At 50.6% G+C, this 22,999-nt stretch overlaps 1 protein-coding gene across 1 annotated transcript in view; it reads right to left on the bottom strand.

Moving 5' to 3' along the window:
* Positions 1–22,999, bottom strand: part of GPNMB (glycoprotein nmb) — a 31,669-nt gene that overhangs the window by 2,380 nt on the left and 6,290 nt on the right. The window contains exons 2-9 of the mRNA XM_070059398.1: positions 22,379–22,531; positions 21,233–21,373; positions 18,676–18,921; positions 13,492–13,650; positions 12,870–13,157; positions 6,145–6,243; positions 4,966–5,068; positions 1,108–1,316 (exon numbers count right to left, since the gene is read on the bottom strand). Of these exons, the coding sequence (XP_069915499.1) occupies positions 1,108–1,316; positions 4,966–5,068; positions 6,145–6,243; positions 12,870–13,157; positions 13,492–13,650; positions 18,676–18,921; positions 21,233–21,373; positions 22,379–22,531 (1,398 nt within the window). The remainder of the gene's footprint in view (positions 1–1,107; positions 1,317–4,965; positions 5,069–6,144; positions 6,244–12,869; positions 13,158–13,491; positions 13,651–18,675; positions 18,922–21,232; positions 21,374–22,378; positions 22,532–22,999) is intronic.

Genomic DNA, 22,999 nt, shown 5'->3' with positions numbered 1-22,999 from the left:
CAGTTTAAGGAGCAAAATATGTATTGTGATGTGTGTACAAGTTCATCTTTCTCCTCTATTCCACTGTGGAGCCCTTCTTCTAAGATGCAAAGAAGTATCTTACAACAAAGTCAGTTATAGCTGAATTCAGTTAGGGTTGCTGGGTAGAGTCCTAAATTGGGGTTTAGGGAAATAGGATGCCCCCAGGACATGCACATTTCTAAAGGAAATTCCTTAGTTACCTTGTTAACATTTTACCTCTCCAAGCAATAGGAGGGCAGAGCCTTTTTTTTTTTTTTTTTTTTTTTTTTTTTTGAGTGACAATCTGAATAGGGAGGTTGCGGGGTGGGGACGGGGTGGGCAGGTTGTGACCATGCTCGGGACGCCCACATCCCACAAGCGGTGCTGGTTCCAGCCCCGGCTACTCTGCTCCTGATCCAGCAGATGAGGACTCCTGGACCCCCACCACCAACACGGGAGACCCGGATGGAGCTCCTGGCTCCTGCCTTCAGCCTGGCCCAGCCCTAGCTGCTGTGGCCAGTGGGGGCTGAACCTGCAGATAGAAGATCTCTGTGGCTGTCACTCCTTCAAATAAATATAAATAAATCTTCTTTACAAATCAGGGCGGAGTGTGATGGTTGCTAAAATTCAGGAAGGGAAAGAGGACACCCAGCCATTGCAGGCAGCCAGGAGCCCGCGGCTTTCCCGTTTCTGGCCTCACATCTCTGTCCAGGTGGACTCCCCCGAGCACCTACCCACCTCTCCCGTGTTGCTGTGCCGCTGGAGAACACGGGTATTTTTCGGGGTTGGGTTTTACATTTTCTCCTTGAAGTACAAGCCCCTTGGAGCGTGCAGTGCACACGTCCCACGGTTGCTGGCCCGTGATCACAGCAGCCCTTTCTCATCAAACGGCTTTTCTGCGGCCGCAGCCCGAGGCTCTCCCTCATCACTTCCCTAAGTAGATTTGCTGCTGGATTTTAGCGCCAGTTCTCGAATCCTTCTTAGCAAGGGTTCGATGCATTTTGTGCAGAAATAAAATTACATGTGGAGTCCCGGACAGCTTTGGCATTGACACACACACACTTTACCTGCAACAGGCCATGCCCGTATGACCGTAAGAAGCCTCACCTCTACCAGGGACAGAGATCAAGGTGCTGGTGAGGGCCAGACTGGTGTCGTCACCCAGAGTGAGGTTGACACAGTACGTCCCCGGCCCGCGGAAGGCTCTCCTCACGGTCAGCAGGCAGCTCTCAGTCTCGTCCAGGGGGTCGCAGTGTGAGTTCCACGCCATCTGGCAGGTGGGGTCGGAGATGACGGTGCAGACCTCCCTGGGGACCCTGCGGTGGGGGAGGGACAGGCACGTGCATGCCAGTGAGGAGCAGGGGAGAGGAATGTGATATTAGCATTTTCTTAAAAATAACAATCTCTTTAATTTGAGAGGAAGAGAGGAGAGAGCATACACGAGAGAGACAGAATAGAGAATTTGCCGGAGGTGCGGCTCACTAGGCTAATCCTCCGCCTTGCGGCACCGGCACCCTGGGTTCTAGTCCCAGTCAGGGCACCGGATTCTGTCCTGGTTGCCCCTCTTCCAGGCCAGCTCTCTGCTGTGGCCTGGGAAGGCAGTGGAGGATGGCCCAGGTCCTTGGGCCCTGTACCCGCATGGGAGACCAGGAGGAAGCACCTGGCTCCTGGCTTTGGATCAGTGCAGCGTGCCGGCCGTAGTGGCCATTTGGGGGGTGAACCAACTGAAGGAAGACCTTTCTCTCTCTCTAACTCTGCCTGTCAAAAAAAAAAAAAAAAAAGAGAGAGAGAGAGAATGGGGAATGGGTGCATCCATCCAATGCCCACAACAGCCAGGGCTGAAGCCAGGAACTGGGAACTGAATCCAAGTCTCCCATGTGGGTGGCAGGAACCCCATTACCTGAGCCATCACTGCTGCCTCCTGGGGCCTGCACTGGCTGGAAGCTGGAGTCGGGAGCTGGAGCCGGCACCAAGCCTTGTACTCCGATGTGGGAGGTGGGCACCTTAACTGCCAGGTCGAATGCTCGCCCTTGAAGCCAGTGTCACACAAGGAAAATGTGGGGAGCAACTCGGACTAGACTAAGTTACTGGAATTAAGACTTATTCTATGCATCTGCTCTCCCACAATATGGCACTGGGAGAGGAGAAACAGCTTCTACACAGCTGCCTCCAGTTCAACCAATAAACTGTAGGACCTACTCCTGATTGGAGGAGAGCAGCGTACTCGGCGTGTGGGTAGCAGAGTTGGGATTGGTGGAAGAGGACTATAAAGGAGGAGAGAGACAACATGCACCAGGAACATCTAAGGGGAACACCTGAGGAACACCTGTGCAGCCCCCGAGAGAGCCGGCCGGCGGTGTGCCGCTCCCCCGCGGAAGTGGGGAAGGTGGCAGGGGGAACCGCCCTTCCACGGAGGTGGAAGGGATGGCAGCCAACCCGGGAAGAACCAGCAGCAAACCCGGGGAGGGCCGAGCAGACGAAAGAACAGCGCAGGGTCCTGTGTCGTTCCTCCACGAAGAGGGGGAGCGACAGAAAATCACTGCTTTTCTACAGAATCAAATGTTGCCCCCTTGTGACTCAAACCACAAGGCACTGAGTTGCCATCTAACCGGTGTTCAAGCAGCCCAGGTGATGAGCTGCTGTTTGCCTGTGACCCGGGGAGTACAGGAGGAAGAGGGATCTCCCCCAGCACACAGGGCTGCTGGGCTCTGAGGCCCAGCTCGTTCCCTGCACACCGGACTCTCCGGAACGCGCAGACGCAGATGGCTGAGATGCAGGGACTACAGTACTACAAATACCATGTAAACTGTGCGTCTCTATAAATGTCATATAAATCCCAGAGTCGGCCCACGTCCAGGAGAAGCACGGCAATGGTGCCAGCTGGGAAAGCTGTGTCTGAGGATTTGCTGCGTGCCACTCACGAGGTTTTGGTTCTAGGACCATCCCATTGATACAGAAGGTAATATCATCCCTGTTCAACAGGTGGCAACCATCTGGGGGAGGGAAAATAACCAGTCCCGGGGCCATACCAGCAGCCAGGGGTGGAGCTGGGGCTGGAACAAGATGGCAGACTTGTGTCTCCTTGGAACCTCTGGGCCACTCCACACGGCCTCAGCCACTGTTTAAGCCCCTGGCAGCACTCCTGGCCAAACAGCCCCAGCTCCAGGGCTGGGCCTGAGGAAGGGTGTGACACGGGGGACACTTCTACCGCACAGTGTCTGTGCAGCGTCACTCCTCCGGGCGGGTTGGATTCTGTTCTCGCCACTCTCCTTCTGCCCCTCCGCACAGGCCAGGAGCAGCTTAGCTCTTCCTTCTGACCAAACAAGGTCGCCTTTTCACACGTGCCCTTCCTCTAGTTTCATGTATGTATTCATTCACAAAGACTTCAAAGGTTCATGTGCAAATGGAATTAAGGAGCTGGCACCGTGGCATAGCTGATGAAGCGGCCGCCTGCAGCACTGGCATCCCATATGAGGGCTGGTTCCTGTCCCAGCTGCTCCACTTCGGATCCAGCTCCCTGCTAATGTGCCTGGGAAAGCAGTGGAAGATGGCTCAAGTCCTTAGGCCCCTGCACTCACGTGGGAGACCTGGAAGAAGCTCCTGGCTCCTGGCTTTTTGGCCTGGCCCAGCCTTGGCCATTGTGGCCCTTTGGGGAGTGAACCAGCGGATGGAAGACATCTCTCTCTCTCTCTGCCTCTCCCTCTCTGTAACTCTTTCAAATAAATAAATCTTTAAAAAATAATAGTGTGGGGAGCAACTGGGAGCAACTCGGACTAGACTAAGTTACTGGAATTAAGACTTATTCTATGCATCTGCTCTCCCACAATATGGCGCTGAGAAGGGAGAAACAGCTTCTATACAGCTGCCTATACAGTTGGGATTGGTGGAAGAGGACTATAAAGGAGGAGAGAGACAACATGCACCAGGAACACCTGAGGAACACCTGTGCAGCCCCCGAGAGAGCCGGCCGGCGGTGTGCCGCTCCCCTGCGGAAGTGGGGAAAAGTGGCAGGGGGAACCGCCCTTCCACGGAGGTGGAAGGGACGGCAGCCAACCCGGGAAGAACCAGCAGCAAACCCGGGGAGGGCCGAGCAGACAAAAGAACAGCGCAGGGTCCTGTGTCGTTCCTCCACGAAGAGGGGGAGCGACAAATAGTAATAATTGGAATTAAAAGATGAGTCTGTTTCAGGGCAAAAAATTCTGCAGTCCATGCACACAAAGGAGTGTTCAGGGAATTGATGGAAAAACATGTGTAAAGAAAAAACTATATATAACTTTCAAAATTCTTGTAACAAATAAAATTACCTTTTAATTCCATTTCCAGGAACTTTTTAAAAGTCCATAGGTAGACATATATTTTATGAATTTACATACATGAATAATTGATGTTAATGTATATTTAATTAATTGGATTAAATAGTTAACCTATATTTAAGTAAATAATTGGTATGTATCCATATGTTCTTTTATTTTTATTCAGTTTATTACATGCAGTTGTGACCAAATCATAACAAATCGTGTAGTGCATTAGAAAGACCTTCATAAGTCATAGAGAGGGACGATTATCAGGCATTGCTATGAGAACTTCCTGTCCACCAGGAGCCTCGGGGAGACTGAGTCAGCCTGGCCTGTCCCCTGGCCTGGGAGCCTCGCTCCGCAGGGTGCCAACAGTCTCTCCACGGGCAAGTTCTGCCATCAGCGAGCGCCTCTGTTCCCGCAGCTGGGAACCGGGGAGACCCTGGAGACCTAGCCTGCAGATCTAAGGGAAGAGTCGTCATTTCCACCATCCATCACACTCATGCAACTTCATCCACAGCTGAAAGTCACGGCCGTTTCCCAACTCCAGCAACACAAGCGCACGCTGTGCCCCCCACCCCCCAGGACCTCTGTCTGTCCGTCCGTCTGTCCTCGTCCAGGGTTCCTGGAGAACAGGAACTGGAATCAACTGAGGCGTGGCTGTACTCACGTTCCTTGGCAGGTCACGACCAAGTCCATCAGGGAGTCGCCAGGCTGCGGCTGGGCAATCGGGACTTCTGCAATCTGGATGATGTTAACCACCAGGATTCCCTCTTACAGAACAAGGCCGGAGAAAAAAAACACATCAAGATACAAGTGCAATCAAAGAGCACAAGGCCACTCCACTAGGGAATGAACGTTTGTGTCCCCCTAAAATCTGACATTGAAATCTGAACCCCCTGGGGAGATGGTGTTGGGGGCTGGGTCTGTGCTAGGTGCTAGGATTGGTGTCCTTATAAGAGAGACCCCAGGGAGTGTCCTTGCCTCTCCGGGGAGGTCTCTCTGGGAGGACAGGGCGAGATGGCTGTGGCTGTCCGTGGCCTCACACTGCGTCCACCAGTGCCTTGATTTGGCACTGCTCAGTCTCCAGAGGGGAGAGAAACACCCTCGTGCTGTTTATGAGCCTCGCAGTCTATAGAGTTCTGAATGGACTCAGACACTCTCCCTCCCCAACCAGAGGCCAAAACAAAGTCCTCCTTCGGGCCGTACAGATATGCACTGGCCCCAGCAGTCTATCCGCACAGCTTTGGAGGCACAGGTCAGGTGGCACTGCTGTTGACTTCCATCTAGATTTGCACCTCCAGGGTCTACGCCTCTGTTAGACAGCAGCAGCCCCTCTGGCACATGTTCCAGGAACAGGGGACCCGCTTGGGGCGTGGCCAGCTTCTCCAGGAGAAGGGGGCTCAGCCGCAGGTACACAGCTGTTTTCTCTGCTGGATGCCTTAGGGTGGTGCCCAGGATGCCCAGCCGTGTGTGGGGATCTATTCATTGCCTTTCACAAAGGATGGGTGTGACTTTGTGGAAATTAGCTGGGGGAAGAGCGGGAACTTACGGGAACTCTGTGTAGGCCTTGCTTCACCCCCTGTTTGTGCAGCTTGCTGGGGTGCACGGGTGGCAGCTGGCCCAGGGCAGGCCCACTGGTGTATGGGCTCATTTCCACATATGCACATACGCACTGAGGAGGGCCACGGTGGGCTGCTGGGAACGAGGGCGCTCTGCAGGTCCTTGCTCATGTCCTAGTGGACCAGCTCAGGGAGAGAACAGCCTCCCTTGCTCCCCACTTCCAGCCCTCTAGAGAGAGCGGGCGACCCAGGTGGATTCCAGTGTGCTTCCCGGTCTTCAGCCTTACCTACAATTGTAAGGGTGGCTTCGAAGTACCCATATCTGCTAATCTGGCAGCCGTCCTCGGGAACCTCCCCCAGCTCCCAGGAGCTGTCACCAGCAGGGCCTGCGGTGATTGAATAAGAAGATTTGAGACGAGTCGGTAAGAATATAATAGATGTACATGGTGTAACCCAGACTCTAAACGTCGGTCCATCTATTCTTTACACAATCATGAAGAATTGAATACTATTAATTCAGTACAGAAATATTATGAAACACGTAAAGATTCATGCAGAGGGAAGACCTAGAAGGAATTTTATTGCTATTATGTAAGTAAACACCAGCCCATATCTTGCTTGAAAATAAGATCCTGGGGCTGTCGTTGTGGGGGAGCAGGTTAAGTTTCTGCCCACACAGGTGACGGTTCACATCCTGGCTGCTCCACTTTCTGATCCAGCTCCCTGCTAATGTGCCTGGGAAAAGCAGCAGGAGGTGGCCCAAGAGCTTGTCTCCTGCACCCATATGGGAGAACTGAAAGAAGCTCCTGGCTTCAGTCTGGCACAGCTCTGGCTATTGTGGCCATTTGGGGAGTGAACCAGCAGATAAAAAAACCTCTCTCATCTCTTCTCTCTGTGTGTGTGTGTGTGTGTGTGTGTGTCACTCTTTCAAATCAATAAAATAAATCTTTTAAAAAATATGGTACAACAATCATAATGAAATAAAGCAGGCCAGAAAATATGAAATCATGTAGGGTAGTTCAAAAAGTTCATGGAAAATGTGTACTCTAGGGAAACTATGCATGGGTTTCACAGGTTTTTGGCACCAAAATGAGTTTGTTTTTAAATTCCATTTCCATGAACTTTGTGAAGTCTGCTCGTAGTTTAATTTGGAAAGCAAGTACTCTGGGCTCATGTTCCGGATCCTCTCCTTTTAGCTGCAGAGGCCATGAGCTCATCGCGTAACCTTTCTTTGGCTCTATTTGTTCATCTGTAAAGCTAAGAATTTCTACCACGCCCCTAGGGTTGCACTATGGAACTTAACGTGAGAGAAGGTATTGAAAACCTGCCTCTTGCGGCTGCCATGTAGGAAGTACAAGGATCATGTTCCTGTTTCAGGAATATGGGAAAAGCTAGGTTTTTCCCAGCTTGGATAGCTGGCCACTCCAAAGCTTAACTTCTAAAAGTCTTACTGTGATGAGTAGGGGTGCAAGGAAGGAAAAGGGGGCGGTGCTGTGGCATTGTGGATAAAGCCGCCGCCTGCAGTGCCAGCATCCCATATGGGCACCACTTCAAGTCCCAGCTGCTCCACTTCCCATCCAGCTCTCTGCTATAGCCTGGGAAAGCAGTATAAGATGGCCCAAGTCCTTGGGCCCCTGCATCCGCATGGGAGACCCAGAAGAAGCTCCTGGCTCCTGGCTTCAGATTGGTTCAGCTCCAGCCATTGCAGCCAATTGGAGAGTGAACCATCGGATGGAATACCTCTCTCTCTCTGCCTCTCCTCCCCTCTCTGTGAAACTCTGACTTTCAAATAAATAAATAAATCTTTTTCTAAGAAAGAGTGAATACAACAGACCTCAGAAAAATGACCCTTATTGAATATCTTTAGAATAAAAATCTTTTTTTTGTTTTTAGAAATTTATTTATTTATTTGGAAGTCAGAGGTACAGAAAGAGAAAGAGAGAGAGAGAGAGAGATTGAGAGAGACAGACAGACAGACAGATGTGGGTGGAGAGATAGATCTCCCATCCACTGGTTCACTCACTAAACGGCCACAAACAGCCAGGGCTGGGCCAGGTCAAAGCCAGGAGCCAGGAGCTTCCTCCAGGTCTCCCACATTGGTGGCAGGGGCTCAAGCACCAGGCCATCCTCTGCTGTTTTGCCAGGCGCATTAGCAGGGAGCTGGATCAGAAGTGGAGCAGCCGGGACATGAACCAGCGCCCATATGGAATGCTGGGTCACAGCAGGCAACTTTACCACTATGCCACAGGCAGGCCCCAGGGCAAAGACACTTATGCCCCATTACTTACAATTTAAAGGGCTCTAATGAGGGCACTGGTGCCCTTTAACAAGAAAGGAAACGTGATTCTGCAAACACCACCTTATTTTTGCTTTAACTTCAAAAGGTGCGTGAAATGAGCCTGGGCTTGGGCAAGGGCCTCCAGGCTACCTCTGTGGCTGAGTGCTAGGGTGGCAGGAAGCTGGCCGGAGGCTGCTCCAGGGCCTCTCCACATCTTTGGAGGGTGGCCTAGCCCTGTACCTCGCCTGGGCCCAGAGAGGGCTTCTCGGAACACTCCCAGGACTGACGGTCCACGCACACACATCACTAGGGGAACAAGGCTGGGGTAGCCGGGCAGCGGTCCCGACGCTGTGTTGGATCAGACCTGTGGTTTACCCACAGGTCAGACTGGGCGGGCTCTTGGGAATGTCCCCTTTGGAATTGACAGCAGGCCATTGGCTCAGTCTGCCCCAGGATTAAACTGACGTACTACAGGGCAAGAAGTGTGTCTGTGGGGCATTTAAGATCCCTGTCTCTTCCCCAGAAAAGGACAAAATTCCATCTTGCGAAGTTCTTGGCAGGCAGATTTGAGCTGTGCATTAGGGCGTGGTCTCATGTCCCTCCTTTGAAAAACAATGACTGCTGATTCTGCCTTTGGTAGAATGCCTACAAAACACATTTGTGAAGTCACGGTGTGGCTACTGCTGAGTAGCGAAACCCTTAAAAGACACATTGAGGGGCCTGGCACTGTGGTGTAGGGGTAAAGCCACCACCTGCAGTGCCAGCATCCCATATGGGTGCCCATTTGAATCCCAGCTGCTCCACTTCCAATCCAGCTCTCTGCTATGGCCTAGGAAAGCAGTATAAGATGGCCCAAGTCCTTGGGCCCCTGCACCCGCGTGGGAGACCCGGAAGAAGCTCCTGGCTCCTGGCTTCGGATCAGCTCAGCTCCGGCAGTTGTAGCCATTTGGGGAATGAATCAGTGGATGGAACACTTCTCTCCCTCTGCCTCTGCCTCTCTGTACCTCTGTCTTTCAAATCAATCAATAACTCAAAAAAAAAAAAAAAAAAAAAAAAGAAGCATTCTAGCCTCAGCACTTCTGTCCATGTTAGCCACTGAGTGATGTGCAAGGTCTTGAGTCTTTAGGGAAATTGGGAAGTTCTAGAAAATGCGATAGGATAGGTTATGACACAGGAGGGAAATGGAATAAAATGTGAATTGATTTTGCTGTAAAATAAAATTTGAAATCCACACACAGTGCTCTTCACGATCTGCCTTTTCCATGTGTAAACATTTCTACACCAGGGCCTAAACTGTGGCGCAGCGGGTTAACGCCCTGGCCTGAAGCGCTGGCATCCCATATAGGCACCGGTTCAAGACCCAGCTGCTCCACTTCTGATCCAGCTTTCTGCTATGGCCTGGGAAAGCAGTAGAAGATGGCCCAAGTCCTTGGGCCTCTGCACCCATGTGGGAGACACAGAAGAGGCTCCTGGGCCCTGGCTCCTGGCTTTGGATCGGTGCAGCTCTGGCCATTGCGGCCAATTGGGGAGTGAACCAGCGGATGGAAGACCTCTCTCTACCTCTCCTCTGTGTAATTCTGACTTCCAAATAAATAAATAAATCTTTAAAAAAAGTTTATAGAAAATGAACACTTCAAAAAAACACATTTCTGCCCCCAAACTAACTCACACTTTTAATTCCAGTTTTCCATGCACTTAAAAAATGTATTTATTCATTTGAAAGGCAGAGTGGCAGAGGGAGAGGGAGAGGGAGAGACAAAGAGACAGATCTTCCACCCACTGGTTCACTCCCCAAACAGCCACAGCAGCCAGGGCTGGGCCAGGCCAAAGCCAGGAGCCTGGGATGCCATCCAGGTCTCGCAGGAACTCAGGTCCTTGGGCCACCATCTGGTGCCTCCAGGGTACACACTAGCAGGAAGCCAGATCAGAAGTGTGGTGCAGCCGGGACTCACAGCAGTTCTTGGGAGCAGGATGCCAGCTGCCACAAGGCAGCTCAGTTCTCTGCACCACAGTGCTGGCTCCCCGTGTGTGTAATGTATGTGATCAGTAATCTGATACTGGTCTTTCAACAGCAGTCTTAGCTCAGGAAAGAGCCTTCTGTGCCTTATACATAGCACGCACCCATCTGCCTACCCCAGCCTGCTGCTGCCTCACTCTTGGGCTGGACTTTGGTGTCTGTTTTGGCTGTGATTCATCGTGAAGCCACTTAACAATGCAGAGAAAACATAACTTTGGTCCAGTAATAATATAATGTGCAATAAGCCTGTTAATCTAGTCGGGATAGCCAGGAATGCTTTCTAGAACAAAACTCTTTTTTAAAAAAATCTTCATTTATTTATTTGAAAGGCAGAGCAGAAAAATAGATGAAGAGGGAAAGGTGGACTGGTGGACTCCCCCAAATGCCTGCAACAGCTGGGGCTGGGGCTTGGCCAGGTCAAAGCCACAAGTTGGGAATTCAGTCCAGGTCAACTACCTGGGCCATTAACACCGCCTCCCAGGGTGTGCATCAGCGGGAAGCTGGAATCATGAGTCAGAGCCAGAACTGAACCCAAGGACACTAATACAGGACTTGGTGTACTAACCACCAGGCCAAATGCCTGTGCCTGTTCAGAAGTTTCTAAAGGCTAAAGACATCTGTAACTTATTTCACATGTGGTCCCCATGTGTATAAGGATGACCATCGGTACTGGTAGATAAAGAAACTCATTCTTCTGCAGCAATACTAGAATAAAGCTATATGCTTAATGTTATCAAATAGGGGCTGGCGCTGTGACGCAGTGGGTTAAAGCCCTGGCCTACAGTGCTGGCATCTCATTTGGACACTGGTTCTAGTCCCAGCTGCTCTACTTCCAATCCAGCTCTCTGCTATGGCCTGGGAAAGCAGTAGAAGATGGCCCAAGTGCTTGGGCCCCTGCACCTGTGTGGGAGACCCGGAGGAAGCTCCTGGCTCCTGGCTTCAGATCATCTCAGCTCTGGCTATAGTGGTTATTTGGGGAATGAGTCAGCAAATGGAAGACCTCTCTCTCTCTCTCTCTGGCTCTTCCTCTCTCTGTAACTCTTTCAAATAAATAAAATAAATGTTGGCCACTGAATGAAGTGAGACAGATTTCCACTGCCAACAATGGAAAGATGTCTAGGATGCCTGCTAAGTGGAGAAAAAGCAAGTTGTAGAACAATATGTAGAGTAGGAATCCAGTTATGAAAAAAAAAAAACAAAATGAGAGACCAGGTATATGTATATATATATGTATATATATATGTATATATGTATATAAAAGCATAGATAAAGAAGCACTCCCAGTTATCAACAGGGCTTCATTCTGGGCAGAAAATTCACTCTAGATTTCTATATTGTTTGGATTTTTTACTAAGGATCATGCATTATTTTTCATTTAAAACATTTCAGAAAAAGAATCAGAATCAGTAATAACAACAGTGTCTTGATCTAGGTATCCTTTGATTTAGTGAGATCTCATTTTTATTACTTTATTACTAACACTTTATTATAACAAAGCTATTTATAACTAATAGGTTTTGGTAAAAATAACTACAAGTCCTAACAGCCCGATGCTGTACTCCCATGGATTGGGGGTGTGGCGCCCTCTTGTGACCAGTGAGAGAATGTCAGCCTATGGCCACACGAGTGGACCCTGGGGTCCACGTGCAGATGGCCCAGAGGAGGATGTTGATGGCATGGGGTAGGGTGGGGAATCACGTGGAAGCCAAGACTTCCCCAAGCAGACTCCAGAGGACTTCTTGAGTATCCTCAAAGACCTCCACTGAGGGTGGTCTCTGGTTAATCGGAGCAATTTAAACATCTGAAGCAGTCCCCGTCTGCTAGCCCACAGATCCTCTCAGGCTACACGCTTTGGAATGTGCTCTCAAGAACGGCTGTGGGGGCTGACACTGTGGTATCACCAGCAGCACCAGCATCCCGTATGGGCACCAGTTTGAGTCCCGGTTGCTCCACGTCTGATCCAGCTCCTTGCTAATGCGCCTGGGAAAGCAGCGAGAAATGGCCCAAGTTCTTGGGCCCCTGCACGTACATGGAAGACCCAGACAAAGCTCCTGGCTGCTGACTTTGGCCTGGCCCAGGCCTGGCTGTTGGAAGCATTTGGGGAGTGAATCAACAGATGGGAGGCGTACTTCTCTCTCTCTCTCTCTCTCCCCCTTTCCGATAAAATGAAAATAAATAAATAAATAAAAATTTTAAAAAGGTGAACTCTGTGCGAATCACCAAATTCTCCTGTCTTCCTGATGGTGGCTTTTGAAACTTACTCACTACGGAGTCGCTGAACAAGCCTTTGAGGTAGGATTTTTTTTTTTTTTTTTTGACAGGCAGAGTTGGACAGTGAGAGAGAGAGACAGAGAGAAAGGTCTTCCTTCCGTTGGCTCACCCCCCAAATGGCCGCCATGGCCGGTGCGCTGCGCTGATCCGATGGCAGGAGCCAGGTGCTTCCTCCTGGTCTCCCATGGGGTGCAGGGCCCAAGCACTTGGGCCATCCTCCACTGCACTCCCTGGCCACAGCAGAGAGCTGGCCTGGAAGAGGGGCAACCGAGACAGAATCCGGCGCCCCGACCGGGACTAGAACCCGGGGTACTGGCGCCGCAGGCAGAGGATTAACCTAGTGAGCCACGGCGCCAGCCTGAGGTAGGCACTTAGCAACATGACCTGCATGGGTGTTCTGTTTGCAGTGGAGGCAATGCCTCAAGGCTCCCTGGGCAAACACTCACCAGGAGGCGTGGGCGAAGGGCAAGGTCCGGGCACCACTGCCTGCACGGTGAGGTTGAGGCTGAAGGTTCCATTGTGCACGTATGTGTGGTTCAAGGTGTGACTGTCGGACACGAAGAGGCCGGTGTTGTCGCCGAAGCTCCACTTGTACCTGATGGCGGACTTGTTGAGGAAGTGGCTGGGGTCGTGGAGCAGGACGTCGAACAAGATGGGGACGTTTCTGAGGAAGGTCTCGTCCGACGAATTCCGATCACTCTTCTGGGTCATCGTCACAAATACGGGAATCTGATCTAAGTTCCCCCAGGAGAGAGAGAGAGAGAGAGAGAGAGAGAGGATCCTTCATGGTTCAGTTCTAAGTAGGGAATTTTGAAGGTGCTCTTAGGTGACAAAAATCAAAGTTAGGGAGCATACAGGGTTATTTTATTTTACTTTTTTCCTTTCCATAGGCAATTTTCCCAAGCTATTCTGGAAAACAGATGGCTAGAACACAGCTGAATATTTAAGCTTGGGCCAGGGCCCAGATGAATGGTAACCCAGGCCAGAACGCTTGGTGCTAACTCCCAACCCACCGACGTCAAGGAACTAAGCAGCTCATCCGCGGATGACAGCGGCCAGGACACTCACCTGTTACCACGTACACGTCTTTCACCTGCGCGATGGGCAGGAACGCCCGGCCGTGTCTTCTGTACACGGTCACCTCCATAAGCTGAGGGCCAAGGGTCACGTTGGTTGTGTCTAGAGAAACCCTCACTGAACACCGTCCCAGCTTGTAGAAATAATGACCTTGGAGAGAGTGCAAGGTTTCAGTTACTGAGTACAGGAAGCGATCGGCACAGGCTGACGGGGGTGGCGTATGGGCTGCTGCAAATGGAAAGATGCTGCCCACTTTCCTCCAAACCAAAACCACAAACACCATCGTTCCTGGTCAGAGCAGGTTGCCTTCCAAGACCTCCAGTAGCTGCCTGGAACTGTGGGTGGCACCAAACCCTCTGTGTGAGTGTGTGTATGTGTGTGTATGTGTGCTGTAGTTTTTCCTAGATGGACATACCCACGACAAAATCTAAAAAAATCATACACGAGGCACAGGGAGACATTAACATCAATCCACAATAACAGAAAAAATATAACGACACACAAAGGGGTCTTTAAAAATTCATGGAAAATGTGCATTATGCAAACACTGTGCATGGATGGCAAAAGGTTTTGTACCAAAATGAGCTTATCTTTTAATTCTATTATTTGACCCCTTGTGCTGTAGTAGAAGTTACACAAACTCAGTCTCTCTCTTGAAAGGGGCAGGATGAACACTTTCGGGCTGCGGTTGATGGCTGGTATCTTACAGCACGGAAAGTGACACCAGGGATGAAGGGGGACTGCTGGCGCTGGAGGCGGTTATGATGGAAAGGGATTTAGTAGGCTAATACAGCCGGCCTGTAGCTTACAGAGAAACACTTTCTGCAAACCAAGTGATTTGGCACTGAAGCACACATTTTTCCCTGTAGAAAATAAATTTTTTAATGTACTGATTTATTTATATGAAAGGCAGAGTGGCAGAGAAAGTAGGAGAATTAGAGAGAAGAGAGAGAAATCTTCCATCTACTCGTTCACTGCCCAAATGACCTCAATGGCTGGGGGCTGGGGCTGGGCCAGGCCAAAGCCAGGAGCCAGGAACGCCACCCAGGTCTCCCATGTGGGTCCAGGGGCCCAAGCCCTTGGGTCATCTGCTGCTGCTTTTCCCAGGCTCATTTGCAAGGAGCTGGTCAGGAACTGGAGCAGCTGAGACTTGAACTGACACTCGCTGGGATGCCGACATTGCAAGAGGCAGCTTAACCCACTGAACCACAACACCTGCTCCAAAGAAAACACACTGAATGTAGCAGTGAGGTGTCCTTGGGAGTTAAAAAAGATTACACACTCCAAAATCTACCTTATTTTTGTAATAATACTGTTTCAGCTATACCATTATGCAGCTTTTTAAAAAGGGGTCTGGAATCCTCCACTTTCTAGAAGTCTTTTTTTGTGAGAACACCAGTGAGTGATGAGAGGGACATGGCCGATGACAGAAACTAAAGAGAGGGGGGAGGCTCCATAAACAGTTTCTAGGGCACCTTGGACTCGAGCCTTCTCTTGGCCCAGCCCTCCTGTGCTCCCCATGCCCTGGGCTGGCCTGGCGAAAGTACTCCTTCTCCTGCAGGGCCCGAGGCCTTACCTAGTCTGACGGCGGAGGCTGGCAGGGCCTGTCCCCGACTTGGGGGTACACAGTAGGACGTCTGTGAGGTGGGGAGGCTGAGAGGCCACACTGATGAGGGGTGGATGGCGTCGGGCAGGTGTGGCTGCCACGCCCCTGGCACCTGAGAGGCCCAGGCAGCTGTGCTGCAGGCTTGGGGGGGGGGGCAGGTGTGCCTCAGGGGGTTAGTTACAGCCGGGGAAATTGTGAGTTCCAGCGCCGAGAGACAAGAGCACGTGTGAGCTGGAGTATCAGGGATCTCCGGGCCCTCAGCGGAAGATGGAAATGCAAAGGAGTCTTGTGGGAGAAGCAGGGACATCTCCAGTCTGAACGTTGGTTTTGAAAGAAAGATGTCAAATCTGGCTAAGGTAGCAGAGTCTGAACTAGACTAAGAGAGCCGGGCTGTTGGTGAACACAGGAGACTCTGCTCAGAGAGATCAGGTGTGAGGCGAATTCACGGACCTGGCCAAGAAGGCACTGAAAACAGAGAAAAAGCCAGCTCTGAGAGTTAACAGAGTGAAGTAGATGACTGGGGACTGGCGCTGTGGTGTAGTAGGCTAAGCCTCCTTCTGCATCCCATATGCTTGCTGGTTCTAGTCCCAGCTGCCTTTTTTTTTTTTTTTTTTTTTTTTTTTGACAAGCAGAGTGGACAGTGAGAGAGAGAGAGAAAGGTCTTCCTTTTCCATTGGTTCACCCCCCCAGTGGCCGCTGCGGCTGGTGCGCTGCAGCCAGTGCACTGCGCTGATCTGAAGCCAGGAGCCAGGCACCGCTCCCGGTCTCCCTGTGGGTGCAGGGCCCAAGGACTTGGGCCATTCTCCACCACACTCTCGGGCCACAGCAGAGAGCTGGCCTGGAAGAGGGGCAACTGGGACAGAAGCCGGTGCCCTCACCGGGACTAGAACCCGTGGTGCCGGCGCTGCAGGCGGACAATTAGCCTATTGAGCTGTGGCGCTGGCCTGCTCCCCTTCTGATCCAGCTCTCTGCTATGGAAGATGGCCCAAAGCCTTGGACCCCTGCATCCCCATGGGAGACCTGGAGGAGGCTCCTGGCTCCTGGCTCAACCCAGCTCCAGTAGTTGTGAGCATCTAGGGAGTGAACCAATGGATGGAAGACCTTTTTCTCTGTCTCTCCCTCTGTAACTCTGCCTCTCCAATAAATAAATAAATAAAAATTTAAATAAATGTTAGTATAGAGAACACATGTTAACAGCAAGTATCTGTACTGTTAATCATGGTGATTTTTCCTCCCTCCCTTCCTTGGCAGAGTTACAGAGAGAGAGACACACACACACAGAGATGGAACTACCAACAGCTGGTTCATTCCCCCAAATGGCTGCAACAGCTGGGGCTGTGCCTGGCTGAAGCCAGGAGCCAGGAGCTTCTGTCAGGTCTCTCACATGGGTGCAGGGGCCCCAGGCCATTTGCAGGGAGCTGGATCGGAAGAGGAGCAGCCAAGCCTTGAACAGGCGTCCATATAGGATGCCGGCGCCGCAGGCAGTGGCTTAACCCACTGTGCCGCAACACTGGCCCTGAAGACTTTTTAAGGATTAAAGAGATGTATGTTCTTGGTAAGAAATGTGAAAAATGGGGCAAGCATCATGGCATAGCCGGTTAAGTCACTGCCTGCAATGCTGGCATCCCATATGGGTACTGGTTGGAGTCCTGGCTCCTCCATTTCCCATGCAGCTCCATGCTAATATTCCTGGAAAAGCAGTGGAGGATGGCTCAAGTCCTTAGGTCCCTGTATCCGCGTGGGAGACCAGGAAGAAGCTCCTGGCTTTGGCCTGGCCCAGTACTGGTTGTTGCAGCCATTTGGGGAGTGAACCAACAGGTGGAAGACTTTCTCTTTCTCTCTCTCACCTCTCTCTCACTGTAACTCTTTCAAATAAATAAAAATGAATCTTTAAAGAAATTCTTCTGAAAACATAAAAAGTTACATAAATCAACAAATGCTCATCCATGTGTCATATGAATAAATCGATGCTAATTTTTTTCATGCTGTTTTAGATGAAGCAGTTGAGTAGTTTTTAAAAAAGAGAGCTGGGAGCCGGCGCCGTGGCTCAATAGGCTAATCCTCCACCTTGCGGCGCCGGCACACCGGGTTCTAGTCCCGGTTGGGGTGCCGGATTCTGTCCCGGTTGCCCCTCTTCCAGGCCAGCTCTCTGCTATGGCCAGGGAGTGCAGTGGAGGATGGCCCAGGTGCTTGGGCCCTGCACCCCATGGGAGACCAGGAAAAGCACCTGGCTCCTGGCTCCTGCCAGGATCAGCGCGGTGCGCCGGCTGCAGCGGCGGCCATTGGAGGGTGAACCAGCGGCAAAGGAAGACCTTTCTCTCTCTGTCTCTCTCTCACTGTCCACTCTGCCTGTCAAAAAAAAAAAAAAAAAAAAAAAAAAAGAGAGCTGGGGGCTGGCACTGTGGCGTACCGGGTAAAGCCACTGCCTGCAGTGCTGGAATCCCGTATGGGGGCTGGTGTGTGTCTAGCTGTTCCACTTCTGATCCAGCTCCCTGCTATGGCCTGGGAAAGCAGAGAAGATGGCCCAAGTCCTTGGGCCCCTGCACCTGTATGGGAGACCCAGAAGAGGCTCCTGGCTCCTGGCTTTGGATCAGCTCAGCTCCAGCCATTGTGGCCAACTGGGGAGTGACTCTGACTCTCCTTTCTCTGTATAACTCTGACTTTCAAATAAATAAATAAAGAGAAAGCTGAATCTATTTTTCTTATTTTAATTTTTTGGTGCTCTGAAGGTTTGGCACAGTTAACCAGGATTTTTAAAAATTAATTAATTTGGGGGCCAGTGCTGTGGCGTACTGGGTAAAACTGCCACCTGCAGTGCTGGCATCCCATTTGGACACTGGTTCAAGTCCTGGCTGCTCCACTTCCGATCCAACTCTCTGCTATGGCCTGGGAAAGCAGTAGAAGATGACCCAAGTCCTTGGGCCCCTGCACCCGCGTGGGAGACCTGGAAGAAGCTCCTGGCTCCTGGCTTTGAATCAGCCCAGCTCCAGCCATTGTGGCCACTTTGGGAGTGAACCTGCAGATGGAAGATCTCACTTTCTTTCTCTGCCTCTCCTTGCTGTAATTCTGGCTTTCAAATAAATAAATCTTTAAAAATTTAATTAATTTTATTTATTTAAAAGTCGGAGAGACACAGAGAAAGACAGACACAGAGACAGAAAGACAGGCAGAGACAGATCTGCCATCCACTGGTTCACTCCCTAAATGTCCATAACAGCCAGGGCTGGGCCAGGCCAAAGCCAGGAGCCAAGGACTCGATCCAGGTCTCTTACGTGGGTGGCAGGGCCGCCATCACTGCTTCCTCCGAGGGTGTGCATTCGCAGGAAGTTGGAATCAGGAGTGGAGCTGGGACTTGAACCCAGGGCGATTACTATGGGTGTCCCAAGCAGAGTGTCAACTGCTGTGCTGAATGCTGACCCCAGGATTTTATTTTTGTCTCCTTCTCCCCACCCAAGTTAGTGAAAGATAGATAATAGGGTCACTCTTTCAAACGCTCAGAATTGCAATTCCCAGGTACAGAATAAGCAAAGAGGAGAGTAACGCTGTAGAGGCAGGTGAAGAAGGCCCACCTAGTGTGTGAAAGACGTAGACAAAATTCCATTTCTTCCACCTGTGGGGGTGGGGGTGGGGGTGGGGGTGGGGGTGGGGATGGGGGTGGGGATGAGGATGGGGGTGGGGGTGGGGGTGAGGGTGGGGGAAGGGCTTCCCATCGGGGAACACGTTGTGGTGGCTTTGGCCACTGTCATTTCCCCAGTCACCATCCTCCGCCCAGGTTGTCCAGTTGTACACGTAGGGGTCAGCAGGTGGTCCAGTGTCTAAAGAGAGAGAGAAAAACAAGCCCGGGTGTCACTGCGGCTCAGCTCACTCGGGCTCATCACCCAGCTAAACACTTGTTCATGCTCCTCACTGCCTGTTTCAAAGCTGTTAGGTGACTAAAACCCCAACAGTCAGAATGCAGCCTGCAGTATACTCCTCTGCATACATGTTACAGTCCAATAAAAGTTTGATAGGAAGCAATGACTCAGGAAAACTCCACCCAGAGATTTCACTTAGTGCACTTATGTTTCCTTTTACATTAAAAAAATAAATATATTTCTGGGGCCTGCACTGTGGTGTAGCAGGTAAAGCTGCCACTTGCATTGCCAGCATCCCTTATGGATGCCGGTTCGAGTCCCGGCAGCTCCACTTCCAATCCAGCTCTCTGTTATGGCCTGGGATAGCAGTAGAAGATGGCCCAAGTCCTTGGAACCCTGCACCCATGTGGGAGACCTGGAGGAAGCTCCTGGCTCCTGACTTTGGATTGGTGGCGCAGCTCCGGCTGTTGTGGCCATCTGGGGAGTGAACCAGTGGATGGAAGACCCCTCTCTCTCTCTCTCTTGTCGCTCCCCCTCTTCGTGGAGGAACGACACAGGACCCTGCGCTGTTCTTTCGTCTGCTCGGCCCTCCCCGGGTTTGCTGCTGGTTCTTCCCGGGTTGGCTACTATCCCTTCCACCTCCGTGGAAGGGCAGTTCCCCCTGGCCACATTCCCCACTTCCGCAGGGGAGCGGCACACCGCCGGCCGGTTCTCTCGGGGGCTGCACAGGTGTTCCCTCAGATGTTCCCCTTAGATGTTCCTGGTGCATGCCGTCTCTCTCCTCCTTTATAGTCCTCCTCCGCCAATCCCAACTCGGCTGCCCACACGCCGAGTACGCTGCTCTCCTCCAATCAGGAGCAAGTCCTACAGTTTATTGGTTGAACTGGAGGCAGCTGTGTAGAAACTGTTTTCTCCTCTCCCAGCGCCATATTGTGGGAGAGCAGATGCATAGAATAAGTCTTAATTCCAGTAACAGTCTAGTCCGGGTTGCTCCCTACACTCTCTCTCTCTCTCTCTCTCTGTGTGTGTGTGTGTCTCTGCCCCTATGTAACTTTGCCTTTCAAATAAAGAAATCTTTTTTTAAAAAAATTCTTTTTCTTTGAGAGACAGAACACAGAGAGTGCTCCCATTGTCAGCTTCACTCCCCAAATGCCCACAACAGCTGGGGCTGGACCAGGTTGAAGCCACGAGCCAGGAATTCCATCCGGGTCTGCCGGAATAGTTCCCCCATCTTCTTTGATTTTTTCTATGTCACTCACATGTTTGGGAGCCTTTTTACTTATCAGTGTGCTATAGATGCTAATCCTTTTGAGTATTAAGCTGTCCTCAATGCAGCCAACAGCAGCTCCTTCAAGCTGACCCCTGGCCCCGTGGTGTGGCTTTGAGCTCGTCCTGTTTGCTGGTACCGTGAGGTGTCTCAGGCTCACCAGGGACCTGCTTGTCCTAGATCTACAATCAGTCATTTCCTCAATGATCCCTATTTCCTTTAAGTGGTAATAGATATTTTATAAAAATTTTTATTAGAATGTAATAAAAATTTTATTAGAAGTACTCAGAGGACTGGATTGTCACTTGAGACCTTTATAAAAATTTTAAAAAATAGAAAAAAAGTGCTACAAAAATATTGAACACTTAACATTTGCTAAATATTGAACTCTTTCCATAGAAGAATTTAACATTTTCCCCAAAGAAGGTAAAAATTTAATAAGGAATGATCACATCAGAGGTTTAATAAAACTTCTAAATAACAAAATCATCTCTAAAAAATGAAAAGATTAAATGGCCCCGTCACCGACAGAACAGCCTCAGGTTTTTGAGGATGGACAATTCTAACCATGTAGTTTCCATAGATGTATCTGTGCTCAACTTTAACCCACACAAAGAGCTTTTGTCTTTAACCACCACAAGCAAAGCAGAACCCAAACATAGACACTTTAGCATTTGTGGTAGTCATGTAGCATTTGCTTAAAAAAAAAAAAATGCTGTCAGCAGAGATCAAACTGACCACAAATATCTGCCCAACTGGTGATTCTTTGAGAACCCAAACAGTTACAAGTAATAGCACCAGAAACTGGGCATCAACCAGGGATTCTCTCTGTCCAATCACTGGGCTCCAGCGGGGTGTGGCAGTGTGGCTTCTGGGGTTGATGTTGGCCCCGGGGCTGGGCAGGGGCTCAGCTCAGCTCCCAGGTCCCCTCCCTGTCCTGGCTTAGCGTGACAGCAGTGCCTCGGGCTGGCAGAAGGACCAACAAGCACCCCGCTGTGTTCTCACCGTTTCTGTAGTTCTCGTAGACGATGTTGCCACTGGCATCTTCCTCTTGGCATCTGGGGAACACCAAGTCCACCACAAACGTCAACGTGGAGCCCACCAGCGCTGGTGAGTCGCTGGTCAGGACCGCCTGCACACAGCCTCCTAAGGGCATCGAAAAGAGGGGCTCTTTGTTTGCTTTCCCCCTACAGACCTCGGAGTGAGACCACAGGATCCACATGGAATTGATTTTCTGGATTCCTAACTTCAGCTTCCAGAACATTCTAGAAGATGAAATTTTTAAAAACCCAAGAAATTCTCTAACCACAGAAGGAATTCTCTAACTGCAGAAAGAACAGTTAGTTAAGATGGCTGGCGCTGCGGCTCACTTGGCTAATCCTCCACCTACAGCACCGGCACACCAGGTTCTAGTCCCGGTTGGGGTGCCGGATTCTTTCCAGGTTCCTCTTCTTTCAGTCCAGCTCTCTGCTGTGGCCTGGGAGTGAAGTGGAGGATGGCCCAAGTGCTTGGGCCCTGTACCCGCATGGGAGACCAGGAGAAGCACCTGGCTCCTGGCTTCAGATCAGCACAGTACACTGGCCATTTGGGGGGTGAACCAAAGGAAGGAAGACCTTTCTCTCTGTCTCTCTCTCACTGTCTAACTCTGCCTGTCAAAAAAAAAAAAAAAAGAAAAAGAAAAAGAAAGAAAGGAAAAAAAAAAGAATAGTTAGAAATAAAATATTCTTCTGAGTCGGAGTGAGGAGGAAGCTTGAGTTCCCAGACCAATGGCTGGAGGACCCATTCTTTGATCAGAATGGGGAGACACTCGTTTTCCAATAAAGCACAGCTTTGAGATGGCCAAAAACCTCTCCAGGGCCACAGGTCTTCAGAAGGTAACCGCTCCTACCTTAGTGAACTCGGTTGAAGGCTACACCTGCTTGTCCTCCAAAATATCCTAAGAGCTACCAACTTGTCCCTTTCTAAGGAGATCAAACAGTATTTTGTGGCTTTGAAAGTGATAGTGTTGGGGTAAAGGAAAGGTTGACAAATCCAGGGGCCACCACTTGGTGATGACTGCACGGATCTCCATAGCAACAACCTGAGCACTCGGTCTAGAGGGTTGGAGGGTCCACAGAGGGAGAGCTGCTTGGGTTGCGCCTTTCAACTCACCTTTCCAGGAGCTTCTCCACCTCCCGTCTCCCCTCTTCCACACTGGGTGGAGTTTTTCGTTCCAGTTGTTTTCTTCTGGGGACCAGCCATCGAGTTGGGGGTGCTCCCTCGTGGAACCATGGGGGTTTTCATTGTCCAGCACATCATGGAATCCTGTATCAATAGTTGGCGAACACATTATTTTGTCCATTTGGTTTCTCATTTGGTACTTGTCTAACCATAGTTAAAGAAACTTCATTTCATATGGTTGGAAAGCACATACGTAATATATCCAATATGCCAAGTGAATAGAGGGTGTTTTAATTTTTTAAAAAAATTATTTTATTTATTGATGTGAAAGGCAGAGTGACAGAGGGAGACAGAGGGAGAGGTAGTGGTGGGGGCAGAGAGAGAGAGAGAGGGAGAGGGAGAGAGAGAGAGAGAGGGAGAGGGAGAGAGAGAGAGAGAGAGAGAAATCTTGCATTGGTTGGTTCACTCCCCAAATGCCCACAATAACCAAGATGGCCAGGCTGAATGAAGCCAGGAGCCAGGAACTCCGTCTGAGTCTCCCATGTGGGTGGCAGGAACTCAAGTACTTGGGCCATCATTCACCACCTTCCTAGGAGCATTAGCAGGAAGTTG

Source organism: Oryctolagus cuniculus, chromosome 16 (assembly GCF_964237555.1).
Source record: "Oryctolagus cuniculus chromosome 16, mOryCun1.1, whole genome shotgun sequence".
Taxonomy (NCBI): domain Eukaryota; kingdom Metazoa; phylum Chordata; class Mammalia; order Lagomorpha; family Leporidae; genus Oryctolagus; species Oryctolagus cuniculus.
Note: the sequence above shows the minus strand (reverse complement) of the source record. Positions and strands in the feature narration are given on the sequence as shown.